The sequence below is a fragment of the Pristiophorus japonicus genome, chromosome 6, assembly GCF_044704955.1.
Source record: "Pristiophorus japonicus isolate sPriJap1 chromosome 6, sPriJap1.hap1, whole genome shotgun sequence".
Classification (NCBI taxonomy): Eukaryota; Metazoa; Chordata; class Chondrichthyes; family Pristiophoridae; genus Pristiophorus; species Pristiophorus japonicus.
Genome location: NC_091982.1, coordinates 3,194,280 through 3,210,794, shown reverse-complemented (window position 1 = coordinate 3,210,794; position 16,515 = coordinate 3,194,280). Strand labels below are relative to the sequence as shown.

The window sequence follows — 16,515 nt, the reverse complement described above, 5'->3', positions numbered from 1 at the left end:
TCTCTCCCCCCCCCCCACACAGTGATCACACTCTCTCTCCCCCCCCCCCACACAGTGATCACACTCTCTCCCCCCCCACACAGTGATCACACTCTCCCCCCCCCCCCCCACACAGTGATCACACTCTCTCTTCCCCCCCCCCCCCCACACAGTGATCTCACTCTCTCCCCCCCCCACACAGTGATCACACTCTCACCCCTTCTGGATCTTTATTTTCTTCCCTTTTTTAGGGGTGGGCCTGGTGTAGGATATTGGCAGGACCATTTAACCTATGATGTGTTGGGTTTTTTGTCTCAACTCTTGGATAAAACCCCCCTCTTCACATCCTCCCAAGGTTGGAGCCAGACATGCCATTCTTTGCCTTTAGATGGTTGGAGCTGCCTGGTTATCTGTTATTTATGTTCACGCTGTTCAAGTAGCTTTAACTATTGTACCATGGAATGAATCCTTCAATTCTAACACCAGTCTGAAGAGACATCTTGGTCTCAAATTATTTCTTCCAATTCACGATTTCTTACAGTGGGTCATACAAGTGCAACTAGCTATAAAAGCTCATATCTTCACAAGGTCTCAGGGCCTTCAGCAAGCCTGGTAGTCGGTTGCTGACTTGGAGCCAGAGCCACACCAGCTTGGGCCCTGGAAGACCCGGCTGCGGACTATACAACCACAGCATGGGCGGCAACACTCTGTTGTGGATGGGTTGCAGAGAGCGGTGGCTGCGAAGGCAGAATGATGTCGTCCTGAGAAATGACATCACGTTCCAACTGGTCCTGGGGCAGAGCATCATCTGCAGAAATCTGGGTGAGGTCAGATTGCTGCCCTAGTTCGGCAAGGTTAGGTCCCCATTGAACTGATGGGGCCCCAGACTGGATGGCAGCGGTTAGTGCGTCCATTGAATCTATTTGCCTCTGCATTCAAGAGTGTTTGCAACTGCAGTACCCAGAGAGCTGACTCAGGACATCATGCACTGATAACATTTGAGTATGGAGGTCTACAATAGCATCGGCCTGGTGTTCAATGGTCACTGCAACATCAGCTATAGCCCATGCCACCATGTCTGGGACTCCATGGTCACTGTTTGCATCCAGCATCCGTTGGTATCTACCAAGGATGGGCTCGGTGGGCTGCTGATAGCCACGAGCAACAGTTGAGGTGGACTACTCCATCCTCACAGCTAGTGGATCGAGACTCTGCGGCACCCTTGCTATTGCACCCAGCAGATCGCTGTGCAACTGCAGGATTTGTCTTGCGACAACCTCTAGGTCAGGCTCATCATCAGAGTGCTGCTGAGCACCACTCGGGCATGCACTCACCCGGGGAGCTGGCCCCCGGGCTTCCCCTTCCCCATGGCATTGCTGGAGGCCACTGGGTCCCAGAGCATCACCCACCTCTGCCTCCCTGACCACCCCTTGGTCAACAGTGCTGCTGGTCCCGCTCTCAGACAACGTGCTCCTGCATGAGGTCGAGCGAGATGTCCACCTGCTCCTTCTCAGCATCTTCATTGTCGCCACCATCTGCACCCGTGGAAGGCGCCCAAGAAAGCCCCAGTGGATCTGTTTGATCTTAAAGCACCAACACAGCACAGCGGTTACCTGCAGGGCAGGGGGCCTAGAATGGAAAAGGCATTCGTGAATGGCAGTCTCATCGAAAGAGCTGCACGGTGATGGTGTCAGGGCCAAGTGTCCTGCAGTTTGCTGCAAAGGAACTCAACATACCGTTACTGTCCCAAGGGCGGTCGGCCACACCCACCGCCTTCGCTCCAACTTGAACGCCCATCAGGGCAACTATCCATTCCTCCAACGAAGTGAGCACTTGGAGGTCTGGCTCCCCTCCGCATTTGCTCTCTCCGGCTATGTGCGAGCTTCAACTGTAACATTAAAGAGAAAGTTGCTGTTAGAGGCCTTCTACCAGCGGCAGGTCGGGGCCATAAAAGGGGCAGTGGGTGGCTCAGGAGCAGCGTGGAGGCATACTACTTCAGGGAGAAGTGCGAGCTGGTGCAGGAGGCCCACGGCAGTGAAGTCATCAAGGTCCAGGTTGGTGATTGGAGCGTGGGCAGATACAGCAGGAGTGGCGAGGTCGGGGCGAAGGAACAGCAAGAGACTGTGGAGGGACGTGATTGGGGCCCAGGAGAGGCGTGAGTTCGGGACCAGGGGCCCAGGGGCAGCACGGGCCAGCCCACAGTGCGATATGTGTGTGCACTAGGACCGTGCAGCAGAGCTGGTCTCCAGTCGTCTTGGTTAATCCTTGCCACTGGACCAAGACTTAGCTCTGTCAAGCCTGTGTGGTGGCTGGTGTGCAACGTTAAAAAAATCTACGCATAGGCGTCTTCCACCCTTCAGGATGTAGTTTGGGTCCTTCATTCGAAACACCTGTGAATTCATCCTTTTTTGCCATGAAAGCAAGTCATCCTCAGTTCGATGGACCACCTATGATGATGATGATGATGATGATCAGTGTGTCCAAAATGCCTTTCATACTTTAGTACATGCTATTCTATTAGAGTCTTCACAGCTCGCTGTTTAGTACATTTTAATCTATGACAGTCTTCACAAATCAACGTAACTACCATTCGCGGCATGGAGTTGCTGTGGTAATGCTTGAATTAAGGGACCAGGACCTAACAGTAACGGGGAGGCTACCGTCTTCGAGATGCATATGAAGACTGAGGAGTCAACAACATAAGGGGTGGGTCTTCAGAACCAAGTAGCAAGGTCAACAGCACATGCAGGTCCTTGCAGTGGGTGAGGCTGCAAATGGGAATCTTGACTGTGGTCTCACCCACTTACAGCATGGATTCCGAAACACTACCTTGAGCAGAGAGTGCACATTGAGGTCAGAGCGTAGCATGTTGTAGTTTGAAATTAAAGATACTCACCCTCACTATCCGCGTCGGGTCGTTCCACTTTTTTCGGCATTGCATTGCTGTCCTTGGCACTGTGTAACTCGCGGATACTTACTCTGCTATTTGCCTCCATAGCCTTCGGTATGTTTGGAGTTGTCTCCTCCCAGTCTCTGTCCTCAGCACCTGCCGACACCTCTCCAGTGCATCAAGGAGAGCATCCAGTGCGGTGTCTGTGAACCGATGGGCACACTGACGGGCTGCTGCAAGGTCTGCCACGCTCACCATCTGAGTGGGTGCGTGGGAAGCGAGTATACCCATGAGGCATTGAGACGCCCAATCAACGCCTCAATGCAATCCAGGTGGTGCCACTCTGTGGCGCAGCTCCAAATACTGCTTAAGTCCCGGGTCTGGAACCCACGCTTAACGGCTCACTTAGCGCAGCATAGCGCCTCCAGGTAAGTGTGCAACGCAATGATTTTATGCTGCTATCCGTTCTTTAGGTAGCAAAACTGAATTTTGCGTTTGGGGACCGTGTCTAATGCAGTGATACCGCCTGAAAAATGGCGGCTGTGAATTTCGACCCTATAGACTTTGGGGAGATTTGGTTGAGGTTTTAAAATAATGAAGGGACTATACTATGTCCATGTGGATAGACAATTTGAATTAGATAAGTTAGGAAAAACGAGGGGAAGTGCATATAAGTTACATAAGAATATAAGGATTAACAGGCTGGGTCTCCTTTCTCTTGAAAAAAGGCTGAGAGGTTACTTAAAAGGTCTTTAACATTATGAAAGGTTTTGATTGAATGGATACAAAGAGAATATTTCCACGTGGAGAACAGCATATCTAGAGGCCATCAATATAAGATAGTCACCAAGAAATTCAATAGGGAATTCAGAAGAAACTTCTTTACCCAAAGAGTGGTGAGAATGTGGAACTTATGGCCACAGGGAGTGGTTGAGGTGAATAGTATCGATGCATTTAAGGAGAGGCTGCACAAGCATATGAGGGAGAAGGGAATAGAGGGTTATGCTGATAGATTTAGATGAGAAAGGAGGGGAGGAGGCGTGAGTGGAGCATACATGCCAGCATAGATTGGTTGGGCTGAATGGCCTGTTTCTGTGTTGTATATCCTATGTAAAGAATAGAACTAGGTTAAACGATAAGGGGATAAGGGGTTATGGGGAGCAGGTGGGGAAGTGGAGCTGAGTCCATGATCAGATCAGCCATGATCTTATTAAATGGAGCAGGCTCGTGGGGACGTATGTAGATGTCTGGAGAATTATCTTTTCACAAAGCTGGATTAAATTCTTGACATCTCAGGCACCACGAGCATCCAGGGTCTCTACACCTCTGCACAAACCATTGCTCCGATCCATTAAAACAGAATTGTGAAGTAGCATGCACGAGGACAAGGTCTACATCTGTGCACATACAGAGGCTGAACTCCAGGACATAGTCGACATATTTACTGAGGCGTACAAAAGCATGGGCCTTACGCTAAACATCCGTAAGACAAAGGTCCTCCACCAGCCTGTCCTCGCCGCACAGCACTGGGCCCCCAGTCATCAAGATCCACGGCGCGGCCCTGGACAAGTTGGACCATTTCCCATACCTCGGGAGCCTCTTATCAACAAGAGCAGACATTGACGATGAGAATCAACGCAGCCTCCAGTGCACCAGTGCAGTCTTTGGCCGCCTGAGGAAAAGCGTGTTTGAAGACCAGGCCCTCAAAACTGCCACCAAGCTCATGGTCTACAGGGCTGTAGTAATACCCACCCTCCTGTATGGCTCAGAGACGTGGACCATGTACAGTAGACACCTCAAGTCGCTGGAGAAATGCCACCAACGATGCCTTCGCAAGATCCTGCAAATCCCCTGGGAGGACAGATGTACCAACATCAGTGCTCTCGACCAGGCCAACATTCCCAGCATTGAAGCACTGACCACATTTGATCAGCTCTGCTGGGCAGGCCACATTGTTCGCATACCAGACACGAGACTCCCAAAGCAAACGCTCTACTCGGAACTCCTTCACGGCAAACGAGCCAAAGGTGGGCAAAGGAAACGTTACAAGGACACCCTCAAAGCCTCCCTGATAAAGTGCAACATCCCCACTGACACCTGGGAGTCCCTGGCCATAGACCGCCCTAAGTGGAGGACGTGCACCCAGGAGGACGCTGAGCACCTCGAGTCTCGTCGCCGAGAGCATGCAGAAACCAAGCACAGGCAGCGGAAAGAGTGTGCAGCAAACCAGTCCCACCCACCCTTTCTCTCAACAACTATCTGTCCCCACCTGTGACAGGGTCTGCGGCTCTTGTATTGGAGGCGGGAGCTCGGAGCAGCGCGAGTCCGGGGTCGGCGAGAGGCCTATAAAGGCCAGCGGGAGCTCGGAGCAGTCAGTCGAGGAGGCGGGAGCTCGGAGCAGCGCGAGTCCGGGGTCGGCGAGAGGCCTATAAAGGCCAGCGGGAGCTCGGAGCAGTCAGTCGAGGAGGCGGGAGCTCGGAGCAGCGCGAGTCCGGGGTCGGCGAGAGGCGTACCGGTGCAGCTACAGGGAGAAGGCAAAAAAACAAAGGTGACGTCACAGCCTAGGGGGTAAGTGATTGGCTGGTGATTGGTGAGTAGTTTTTCTTTTTCTTCTTATATTGGTCAGTAACTTTTAACATTGTTATTACCAGTTTAAGTGTATCTAAGGGTTAAGTCATGGCAGGAGAGCTCGGTCGGGTGTTATGCTCCTCCTGTGGGAACTCAGGGACGCTTCCGGTGTCCCTGACGACTATGTGTGCGGGAAGTGTATCCGCCTCCAGCTCCTGACGGTCCGCGTTACGGAATTGGAGCTGAGGGTGGATTCACTCTGGAGCATCCACGATGCTGAGAATGACGTGAGTATCACGTGTAGTGAGTTGGTCTTACCGCAGGGAAAGGGTCCACAGCCAGATAGGGAATGGAAGACCAGCAGGAAGAGTAGAGCAAGGAAGGTAGTGCAGGGGTCCCCTGCGGTCATCCCCCTGCAAAACAGATACACCGCTTTGGGTACTGTTGAGGGGAATGACTCATCAGGGGAGGGCAGCAGCAGCCAAGTTCATGGCACCGTGGCTGGCTCTGCTGCACAGGAGGGCAAGAAAAAGAGTGGGAGAGCGATAGTGATAGGGGATTCAATTGTGAGGGGAATAGATAGGCGTTTCTGCGGCCGCAACCGAGACTCCAGGATGGTATGTTGCCTCCCTGGTGCAAGGGTCAAGGATGTCTCGGAGCGGGTGCAGGACATTCTGAAATGGGAGGGAGAACAGCCAGTTGTCGTGGTGCACATTGGTACCAACGACATAGGCAAAAAAAGGGATGAGGTCCTACGAAACGAATTTAAGGAGCTAGGAGCTAAATTAAAAAGTAGGAGCTAAATTAAAAAGTAGGACCTCAAAAGTAGTAATCTCGGGATTGCTACCAGTGCCACGTGATAGTCAGAGTAGGAATCGCAGGATAGCGCAGATGAATACGTGGCTTGAGCAGTGGTGCAGCAGGGAGGGATTCAAATTCCTGGGGCATTGGGACCGGTTCTGGGGGAGGTGGGACCAGTACAAACCGGACGGTCTGCACCTGGGCAGGACTGGAACCAATGTCCTCGGGGGAGTGTTTGCTAGTGCTGTTGGGGAGGATTTAAACTAATATGGCAGGGGGATGGGAACCAATGCAGGGAGACAGAGGGAAACAAAAAGGAGCCAAAAGCAAAAGACAGAAAGGAGATGAGGAAAAGTGTAGGGCAGAGAAACCCAAGGCAAAGAACAAAAAGGGCCACTGTACAGCAAAATTCTAAAAGGACAAAGGGTGTTAATAAAACAAGCCTGAAGGCTTTGTGTCTTAATGCAAGGAGTATCCGCAATAAGGTGGATGAATTAATTGTGCAAATAGATGTTAACAAATATGATGTGATTGGGATTACGGAGACGTGGCTCCAGGATGATCAGGGCTGGGAACTCAACATTCAGGGGTATTCAACATTCAGGAAGGATAGAATAAAAGGAAAAGGAGGTGGGGTAGCATTGCTGGTTAAAGAGGAGATTAATGCAATAGTTAGGAAAGACATTAGCTTGGATGATGTGGAATCTATATGGGTAGAGCTGCAGAACACCAAAGGGCAAAAAACGTTAGTAGGAGTTGTGTACAGACCTCCAAACAGTAATAGGGATGTTGGGGAGGGCATCAAACAGGAAATTAGGGGTGCATGCAATAAAGGTGTAGCAGTTATAATGGGTGACTTTAATATGCACATAGATTGGGCTAGCCAAACTGGAAGCAATACGGTGGAGGAGGATTTCCTGGAGTGCATAAGGGATGGTTTTCTAGACCAATATGTTGAGGAACCAACTAGGGGGGAGGCCATCTTAGACTGGGTGTTGTGTAATGAGAGAGGATTAATTAGCAATCTCATTGTGCGAGGCCCCTTGGGGAAGAGTGACCATAATATGGTGGAATTCTGCATTAGGATGGAGAATGAAACAGTAATTTCAGAGACCATGGTCCAGAACTTAAAGAAGGGTAACTTTGAAGGTATGAGGCGAGAATTGGCTAGGATAGATTGGCGAATGATACTTAGGGGGTTGACTGTGGATGGGCAATGGCAGACATTTAGAGACCGCATGGATGAAGTACAACAATTGTACATTCCTGTCTGGCGTAAAAATAAAAAGGGGAAGGTGGCTCAACCGTGGCTATCTAGGGAAATCAGGGATAGTATTAAAGCCAAGGAAGTGGCATACAAATTGGCCAGAAATAGCAGCGAACCTGGGGACTGGGAGAAATTTAGAACTCAGCAGAGGAGGACAAAGGGTTTGATTAGGACAGGGAAAATGGAGTACGAGAAGAAGCTTGCAGGGAACATTAAGGCGGATTGCAAAAGTTTCTATAGGTATGTAAAGAGAAAAAGGTTGGTGAAGACAAACGTAGGTCCCCTGCAGTCAGAATCAGGGGAAGTCATAACGGGGAACAAAGAAATGGCGGATCAATTGAACAAGTACTTTGGTTCGGTATTCACTAAGGAGGATACAAACAACCTTCCGGATATAAAAGGGGTCAGAGGGTCTAGTAAGGAAGAGGAACTGAGGGAAATCTTTATTAGTCGGGAAATTGTGTTGGGGAAATTGATGGGATTGAAGGCAGATAAATCCCCAGGGCCTGATGGCCTGCATCCTAGAGTACTTAAGGAGGTGGCCTTGGAAATAGCGGATGCATTGACAGTCATTTTCCAACATTCCATTGACTCTGGATCAGTTCCTATGGAGTGGAGGGTAGCCAATGTAACCCCACTTTTTAAAAAAGGAGGGAGAGAGAAAACAGGGAATTATAGACCGGTCAGCCTGACCTCAGTAGTGGGTAAAATGATGGAATCAATTATTAAGGATGTCATAGCAGTGCATCTGGAAAATGGTGACATGATAGGTCCAAGTCAGCATGGATTTGTGAAAGGGAAATCATGCTTGACAAATCTTCTGGAATTTTTTGAGGATGTTTCCAGTAAAGTGGACAAAGGAGAACCAGTTGATGTGGTATATTTGGACTTTCAGAAGGCTTTCGACAAGGTCCCACACAAGAGATTAATGTGCAAAGTTAAAGCACATGGGATTGGGGGTAGTGTGCTGACGTGGATTGAGAACTGGTTGTCAGACAGGAAGCAAAGAGTAGGAGTAAACGGGTACTTTTCAGAATGGCAGGCAGTGACTAGTGGAGTGCCGCAAGGTTCTGTGCTGGGGCCCCAGCTGTTTACATTGTACATTAATGATTTAGACGAGGGGATTAAATGCAGTATCTCCAAATTTGCGGATGATACTAAGTTGGGTGGCAGTGTGAGCTGCGAGGAGGATGCTATTAGGCTGCAGAGTGACTTGGATAGGTTAGGTGAGTGGGCAAATGCATGGCAGATGAAGTATAATGTGGATAAATGTGAGGTTATCCACTTTGGTGGTAAAAACAGAGAGACAGACTATTATCTGAATGGTGACAGATTAGGAAAAGGGAAGGTGCAACGAGACCTGGGTGTCATGGTACATCAGTCATTGAAGGTTGGCATGCAGGTACAGCAGGCGGTTAAGAAAGCAAATGGCATGTTGGCCTTCATAGCGAGGGGATTTGAATACAGGGGCAGGGAGGTGTTGCTACAGTTGTACAGGGCCTTGGTGAGGCCACACCTGGAGTATTGTGTACAGTTTTGGTCTCCTAACTTGAGGAAGGACATTCTTGCTATTGAGGGAGTGCAGCGAAGGTTCACCAGACTGATTCCCGGGATGGCGGGACTGACCTATCAAGAAAGATTGGATCAATTGGGCTTGTATTCACTGGAGTTCAGAAGAATGAGAGGGGACCTCATAGAAACGTTTAAAATTCTGACGGGTTTAGACAGGTTAGATGCAGAAAGAATGTTCCCAATGTTGGGGAAGTCCAGAACCAGGGGTCACAGTCTGAGGATAAGGGGTAAGCCATTTAGGACCGAGATGAGGAGAAACTTCTTCACCCAGAGAGTGGTGAACCTGTGGAATTCTCTACCACAGAAAGTAGTTGAGGCCAATTCACTAAATATATTCAAAAGGGAGTTAGATGAGGTCCTTACTACTCGGGGGATCAAGGGGTATGGCGAGAAAGCAGGAAGAGGGTACTGAAGTTTCATGTTCAGCCATGAACTCATTGAATGGCGGTGCAGGCTAGAAGGGCTGAATGGCCTGCTCCTGCACCTATTTTCTATGTTTCTATGTTTCTATGGACGGTTCAGCCACCTAAGGACTCATTTTAAGAGTGGAAGCAAATCCTCCTCGATTCCGAGGGACTACCTATGATGATGATCATGCTTGAAGAAATATGGCTATAGAATGTTTTAATGCTGCATTAGGAATAAAGCAAACCATAGCACAATATATTACGTGTGAATGAAACCGCTTAATTTTGCCACACAGCCTAAAAAAAAAGCTGTCAATTCCGTAAACTGAATACCCAGGGTTTATCACATCAATTATCTACTGTTAGTATCTAATAATTAAGGATACAAAACACCAAAACTAAATATTTTAAATGTAGTATTTTCTCAGTAAAAGCAATCCAAGATATATCCTTGATGCACCACCTCCTCAAAATAATATCTGCCTGCCTTCAGATACTTATTTCAACTCCTTAATTTCACAGAGAAACATTTTTGGAGGAAGGTAATGTGCAGCCTTTATTCATCCGCAGACTGGAATCCTTCAGAAACCATAAAAACACATAAGATTAATATACACACTAAAATAGTGCTACTGCATTTTTAAGCAAAGTAATTTACAACTTTGTTTTCCTTTCCCGTTATTTCCCTTGTGTTGCCTTCCCTTTAAATGAACCATTCTGCATTCGCAACAACTTGCAGATGGCGTGTGTGACAGGAGTCCCTCCCCTTTCCTCCCATTGGTCCGACGCGTTCTATTTTGAAAAAGGCTCCTCCCTTAGCAACTGCGAATTAGCAACGCATCCTGGCGGCGTGCTGATTGGCGGCCGCCTGGCTGCCTGGAGCCAATAGTGGAGGGCTGGTGGCCATGCCGCACTTTTCAAAAAGTTTTGGTGCGGCTGGACCTGGAGCAGCTGTGTGAGTGAGAGTGAGACTGAGTGTGCCGGGACCCGGACCAGGACCAGGACCAGGACCAGGACCAGGACCAGGACCAGGACCCGGACCCAGACCCAGACCTAGTGCCGGGACCAGGACCAGGACCCAGACCTAGTGCCGGGACCAGGGAGCTAGACCAGGGGACCCAGACCTAGTGCCGGGACCAGGACCAGGGGACCTAGTGCCGGGACCAGGACCCAGACCCAGACCTATTGCCGGGACCAGGACCAGGACCCAGACCTAGTGCCGGGACCAGGGGACCCAGACCTAGTGCCGGGACCAGGGGACCCAGACCTAGTGCCGGGACCAGGGAGCTAGACCAGGGGACCCAGACCTAGTGCCGGGATCAGGGGACCCAGACCTAGTGCCGGGATCAGGGGACCCAGACCTAGTGCCGGGACCAGGGGACCTAGAGCCAGTGCCGGGACCAGGGGACCTAGAGCCAGTGCCGGGACCAGGGGACCTAGAGCCAGTGCCGGGACCAGGGGACCTAGAGCCAGTGCCGGGACCAGGGGACCTAGAGCCAGTGCCGGGACCAGGGGACCTAGAGCCAGTGCCGGGACCAGGGGAGCTAGTGCTGGGGCAGAGGCCGGAGACAGAACCCGAGCACGGTGCGCTAAAGTGTTGTAGCTTTGTCTTTTCCATCAAGGTCGGCTCCACTAAACTCGAGGCTCAGCAGGTTTGTGAATCGCTTGAACCTCTTTCTTTCGGTTTTGGTGCATTAGCAATGGTGCATGTGTTGCATGTTCCCCCAGCGGGCTGCACTGCCACTCTGACCAGAGGGAGGGAGAGTCAGTAAACGCTAACCTGAGTGAGGGACGCACCGACAGAACTTGTTTCCTTTTGTGCATCGACAAATGGCGCATCCGATCTTGTGCTCCAATTAACCAGTGTGTTTACCTTTCTGTTTCCCTTTAGTGCCTCTGGTTCGATCCTCATCCCCCTCCTTTTGTAAAGGCGAACAGGCTTGTCTAAGCAATGCCTCAAGTCTCAAAAGCAAAACTCCCTCAACGTGGATCATTCGGAAAGGAGCCATCTAAAACGGAGACGGTAAGGGGAGTGATTTAATTCCTGTAAAGACAGGACTGAAGCCCCTCCGTGTGTGTGTGAATGATAGGGTTAGATTATTATGGAATTGTTATACAGTTTAAAAACCTTCAGAAATGCTTTACAGATTGATGTTGCTCAATGCTAATTCTAATGAGACGTGATGCATGGTAAAATCTAAAATTGGAAAATGTATTCAGTGTAAAATGATTGTTGCAGTCATTACAATAATGTGATGCAAAATGCACATCGATTTATTACATTATTATCTTTGGAGACGATTTGTGCAGGGTGAGTGCTGGCTTTAAACGGAAGGAGATCAGTCAGGTTGGGTATGTTTACATTTGAAAGTCTGCACTTGATTTGTTGACCTAATCGAATCTTGGGTAGCAAAATAATGCGGGTGCTGGAAATCTGAAATAAAAACATACTGCAAATACTCAGCACCTGTGGAGAGAGAAGCACAGTTAACTTTCAGGCCGACGGCATTTTATCAGAACATCGATCTGAAACGTTAACTTTGTTTATCCCTCGACAGGTACTGCCTGACCTGAGTATTTCCAGCATTTTCTGTTTTTATTTTGAATCTTGGATAGCTCAGTTTGAACCTGAGGAGTAAGGAACCTGCCGCAGGATTAAAGTCAATACACCATCGTATATTTAAAGTAGCATTGTTTTTAAACACTTGGTTACAGGCGTACAATCTGGATTAAAAGTTAGACTTGAATGTATTAAATATCCGTTGCATCTCGACTACTTACAGACTTCAGAGGACAGTGTAGAGTTGACATTGAGTTATAGATAGATATGAACGTCTGATGATTTAACTTGTGATTTTAAAATCTGCACTAAATGCCTGTCAGCGGCTATGCCTTTAATTGTATCACAACAGCAACTGTTGCACAGACCAAACTTCAAACTGTTTCCATGCATAATTGGTTCCAACTATTTGCAAGGTATATACCTTTTTGGGTACAGATTTTAGTTTGTGACTTTTTGCTGAACTCTGTTAAATGCACTTGCTTTTGGACAATCTCATCCTTTGTCAAATTTTATATGTTATCTTTTTCTTTCTCAAATTGGTGGAGTATATCTGGCCAAAAAAGGGGTGCAGGATGATGCTACTTTAAGATGTTTAATGATATTGGTGGTGGCATGATGGGGATGTTTACTCTCTTTGAGTCATTGAAAATTTGTCTTGCAGGCAGCAACATTAATCTTTTCCATATTTAGCAACTCCTGCTACATGTTGGAACAAGTTTAATAAATTCCCAAGGAAAGAAGGAAGTGTTATCCAAGAGTGGTTTTGCAGTAAGGCTTTACTGTGACCAGTGCCTTCTGTACTTTGTGGGGCACCTAGCATTATGCTGTTATGCCTAGTATGCTTTTTGACACCCCTGGTTGCGCCAGGAGTGATTGACTTCAGTGTCAAGACAGTTTGCTAAATAGGGTCTGCCGGCCTGTAGCTGCACCTCCCAGTCTTAGCACAGATCTGTGGACTCTGACTGACTGCAACATTGAAGAGGTGAGAATTGATTTGCAAGTAACTGGCATTGCTCTTGAGGGCAGATTTGATGTTGGCCAATGTACAAGAAAGAACAGAAAATGCTGGAAATGCATGGCAAAATCATTATCACCCTCAAAAGATGTTAGCATTTTTGGTAGAACCACTCTTGGAACTATGATCCAGCTATGCATCCTTCTTCAGCATGGACAAAGTTTTAGTTTCTGTCTTTTTAAGATTACTCCGGTCCCCCGTTCAGAAACCGAACGGTCAGCTCTGATGGTGTCCCTATTGATATTGACCCTCTAAAGAAGAGGCATTTGGCTTCATTTTAGGTACAAGAAGGTTTCTGTTGAATATTTTACAAAAACACCTACTTGTGTCATTTTAATAATCTCACGATTTTAGAATGACTAACACAAAGTGGTTCTGAAGCTAAAAGCTAGTTCAACTGGAGTTTTGCATTAGTTATGTTCTTCTACAGACCATTTGGAAGCACAATAGGTATTCGACTCAGTAATTTCACTGAACCAGATTGAGAGAAAATAATCTACATTTACATTTGTTATTGAGGGAGTGCAGCGAAGATTCACCAGACTGATTCCCGGGATGGTGGGACTGACCTATCAAAGACTGGATCAGCTGGGCTTGTATTCACTGGAGTTCAGAAGAATGAGAGGGGACCTCATAGAAACGCTTAAAATTCTGACGGGTTTAGACAGGTTAGATGCAGGAAGAATGTTCCCAATGTTGGGGAAGTCCAGAACCAGGGGTCACAGTCTAAGGATAAGGGGTAAGCCATTTAGGACCGAGATGAGGAGAGACTTCTTCACCCAGAGAGTGGTGAACCTGTGGAATTCTCTGCCACAGAAAGTGGTTGGGGCCAATTCACTAAATATATTCAAAAGGGAGTTAGATGAAGTCCTTACTACTCGGGGATCAAGGGGTATGGCGAGAAAGCAGGAAGGGGGTACTGAAGTTTCATGTTCAGCCATGAACTCATTGAATGGCGGTGCAGGCTAGAAGGGCTGAATGGCCTGCTCCTGCACCTATTTTCTATGTTTCTATTTCAATTTGTTTTTTTGGAAAGGACAGGATTAATAAATTATGTCCTAGTGAAGGATCTTCTGGGAAAGAGTTATCATAGCTTGGTTGAATTTCAAATTCAGTTGGAGGGTGAGAAAGTTGGATCTCAGACCAGTGTCCTGATCTTAAATAAAGGCGATTTTACAAAGATATGAAGGCAGAGTGAGCTAAAGTGGACTGGGAAAATAGATTTAAAGTGTAAGTCGGTTGATAAGCAGTGGCAGACATTTAAGGAGATATTTCATAACTCTCAACAAAAATATATTCCAGTGAGACTTTGAGAAGGGAGAACTATCCGTGGCTAAATAAGGAAGTAAAGGATGGTATCAAATTGAAAACAATGGCATGCAAAGTGGCCCAGATTAGTAGGAGGCCAGAGGATTGGGAAACTTTTAACAACTAGCAAAGGCTGACTATTTATTTAAAAAAAAAATGAGTGAAGATAGATTATGAAAGTAAACTAGCAAGAGTTTCTACAGATATATAAAAAGGAAGAGAGTAGCTAAAGTAAACGTTGGTCCCTAGAGGATGAGACTGGGGAATAAATAATGGGAAATGGCAGAGACTTTCAACAAATATTTTGTATCAGTCTTCAGGGTAGAAGACACTGAAACATCCTGATAACGGATAATCAAGGGGCTACAGGGAGGGAGGAACTTAAAACTATCACTAAAGAAAAAGTACTTGGCAAAATAATGGGACACTGGGCCCAAATTTCGGATGTTGATTAGAATGGCGCACCTCCGTCAGTTAAGTCTGCTGTTTGCGGGGAGGAAAAGCGTGCCGAAATCCTACCTTGGAATTCTCGGGTCCTCCAGGAGCGTGGCGCATCAGAGTCTGAGGGGGGGGCGGAGCTAGTATTATTGTAGCCAGCAGGGGGGCGGAGCCAGGTCCCGGCACTGAAAACCGTGCCGGGACTTCTGCACATGCTGCACAGAAGGGCGGGAAAAAGAGTGGGAGAGCTATAGTGATCGGGGACTCTATATTGTAAGGGGAATAGATAGGAGTTTCTGCGGTCGCAACCGAGACTCCAGGATGGTATGGTGCCTCCCTGGTGCAAGGGTCAAGGATGTCTCGGAGCGGCTGCAGAGCATTCTGGACAGGGAGGGTGAACTGCCAGTTGTCGTGGTACATGTAGGTACCAACAATATAGGTAAGAAGCGGGAAGAGGTCCTACAAGCTGAATTTAGGGAGCTAGGAGTTAAATTAAGAAGTAGGACTTCAAAGGTAGTAATCTCTGGATTGCTACCAGTGCCACGTGCTAATCAGAGTAGAGGGAGCAGGGCCTTCATAGCGAGGGGATTTGAATACAGGGGCAGGGAGGTATTGCTACAGTTGTACAGGGCCTTGGTGAGGCCACACCTGGAGTATTGTGTACAGTTTTGGTCTCCTAACTTTAGGAAGGACATTCTTGCTATTGAGGGAGTGCAGCGAAGATTCACCAGACTGATTCCCGGGATGGCGGGACTGACCTATCAAGAAAGATTGGATCAACTGGGCTTGTATTCACTGGAGTTCAGAAGAATGAGAAGGGACCTCATAGAAATGTTTAAAATTCTGACGGGTTTAGACAGGTTAGATGCAGAAAGAATGTTCCCAATGTTGGGGAAGTCCAGAACCAGGGGTCACAGTCTGAGGATAAGGGGTAAGCCATTTAGGACCGAGATGAGGAGAAACTTCTTCACCCAGAGAGTGGTGAACCTGTGGAATTCTCTACCACAGAAAGTAGTTGAGGCCAATTCACTAAATATATTCAAAAGGGAGTTAGATGAAGTCCTTACTACTCGGGGGATCAAGGGTTATGGCGAGAAAGCAGGAAGGGGGTACTGAAGTTTCATGTTCAGCCATGAACTCATTGAATGGCGGTGCAGGCTAGAAGGGCTGAATGGCCTGCTCCTGCATCTATTTTCTATGTTTCTATGTTTCTAGGATAATTAGAATAAATACGTGGCTTGAGCAGTGGTGCAAGAGAGAGGGATTCAAATTCCTGGGACATTGGAACCAGTTCTGGGGGAAGTGGGACTGTACAAAAGGGACGGTCTGCACTTGGGCAGGACTGGAACTGATGTCCTAGGGGTAACATTTGCTAATGGAGTTCGGGAGTGTTTAAACTAATATGGCAGGGGGATGGGAACCTATGCAGCGAGACAGGGCGAAGTAATATGGAGTCAGAAACAGATGGTAGAAAGGTAAAAAGCAATAGTGGAAGGCTGAGTAAACAAAGACAAGAAACACAAAGGGCCACACTACATCATAATTCTAAAAGGACAAAGGGTGTTAAAAAAACAAGCCTGAAGGCTTTGTGTCTTAATGCAAGGAGTATCCGTAATATGGTGGATGAATTAACTGTGCAAATAGATGTTAACAGATATGATGTGATTGGGATTACGGAGACGTGGCTCCAGGATGATCAGGGCTGAG

General features: G+C 47.8%; 1 protein-coding gene across 2 annotated transcripts in view; it reads left to right on the top strand.

Annotated features, from left to right (window-relative positions):
- The first annotated feature begins 10,359 nt into the window (after positions 1–10,359).
- ccnb3 (cyclin B3) overlaps positions 10,360–16,515 on the top strand; it is a 43,170-nt gene continuing 37,014 nt past the window's right edge. The window contains exons 1-2 of one of the 2 annotated variants that reach the window (XM_070882552.1): positions 10,360–10,439; positions 11,376–11,507. In XM_070882552.1, the coding sequence (XP_070738653.1) occupies positions 11,436–11,507 (72 nt within the window). In that variant the 5' untranslated portion in view covers positions 10,360–10,439; positions 11,376–11,435. The other variant, XM_070882551.1, reaches the window with a different exon arrangement.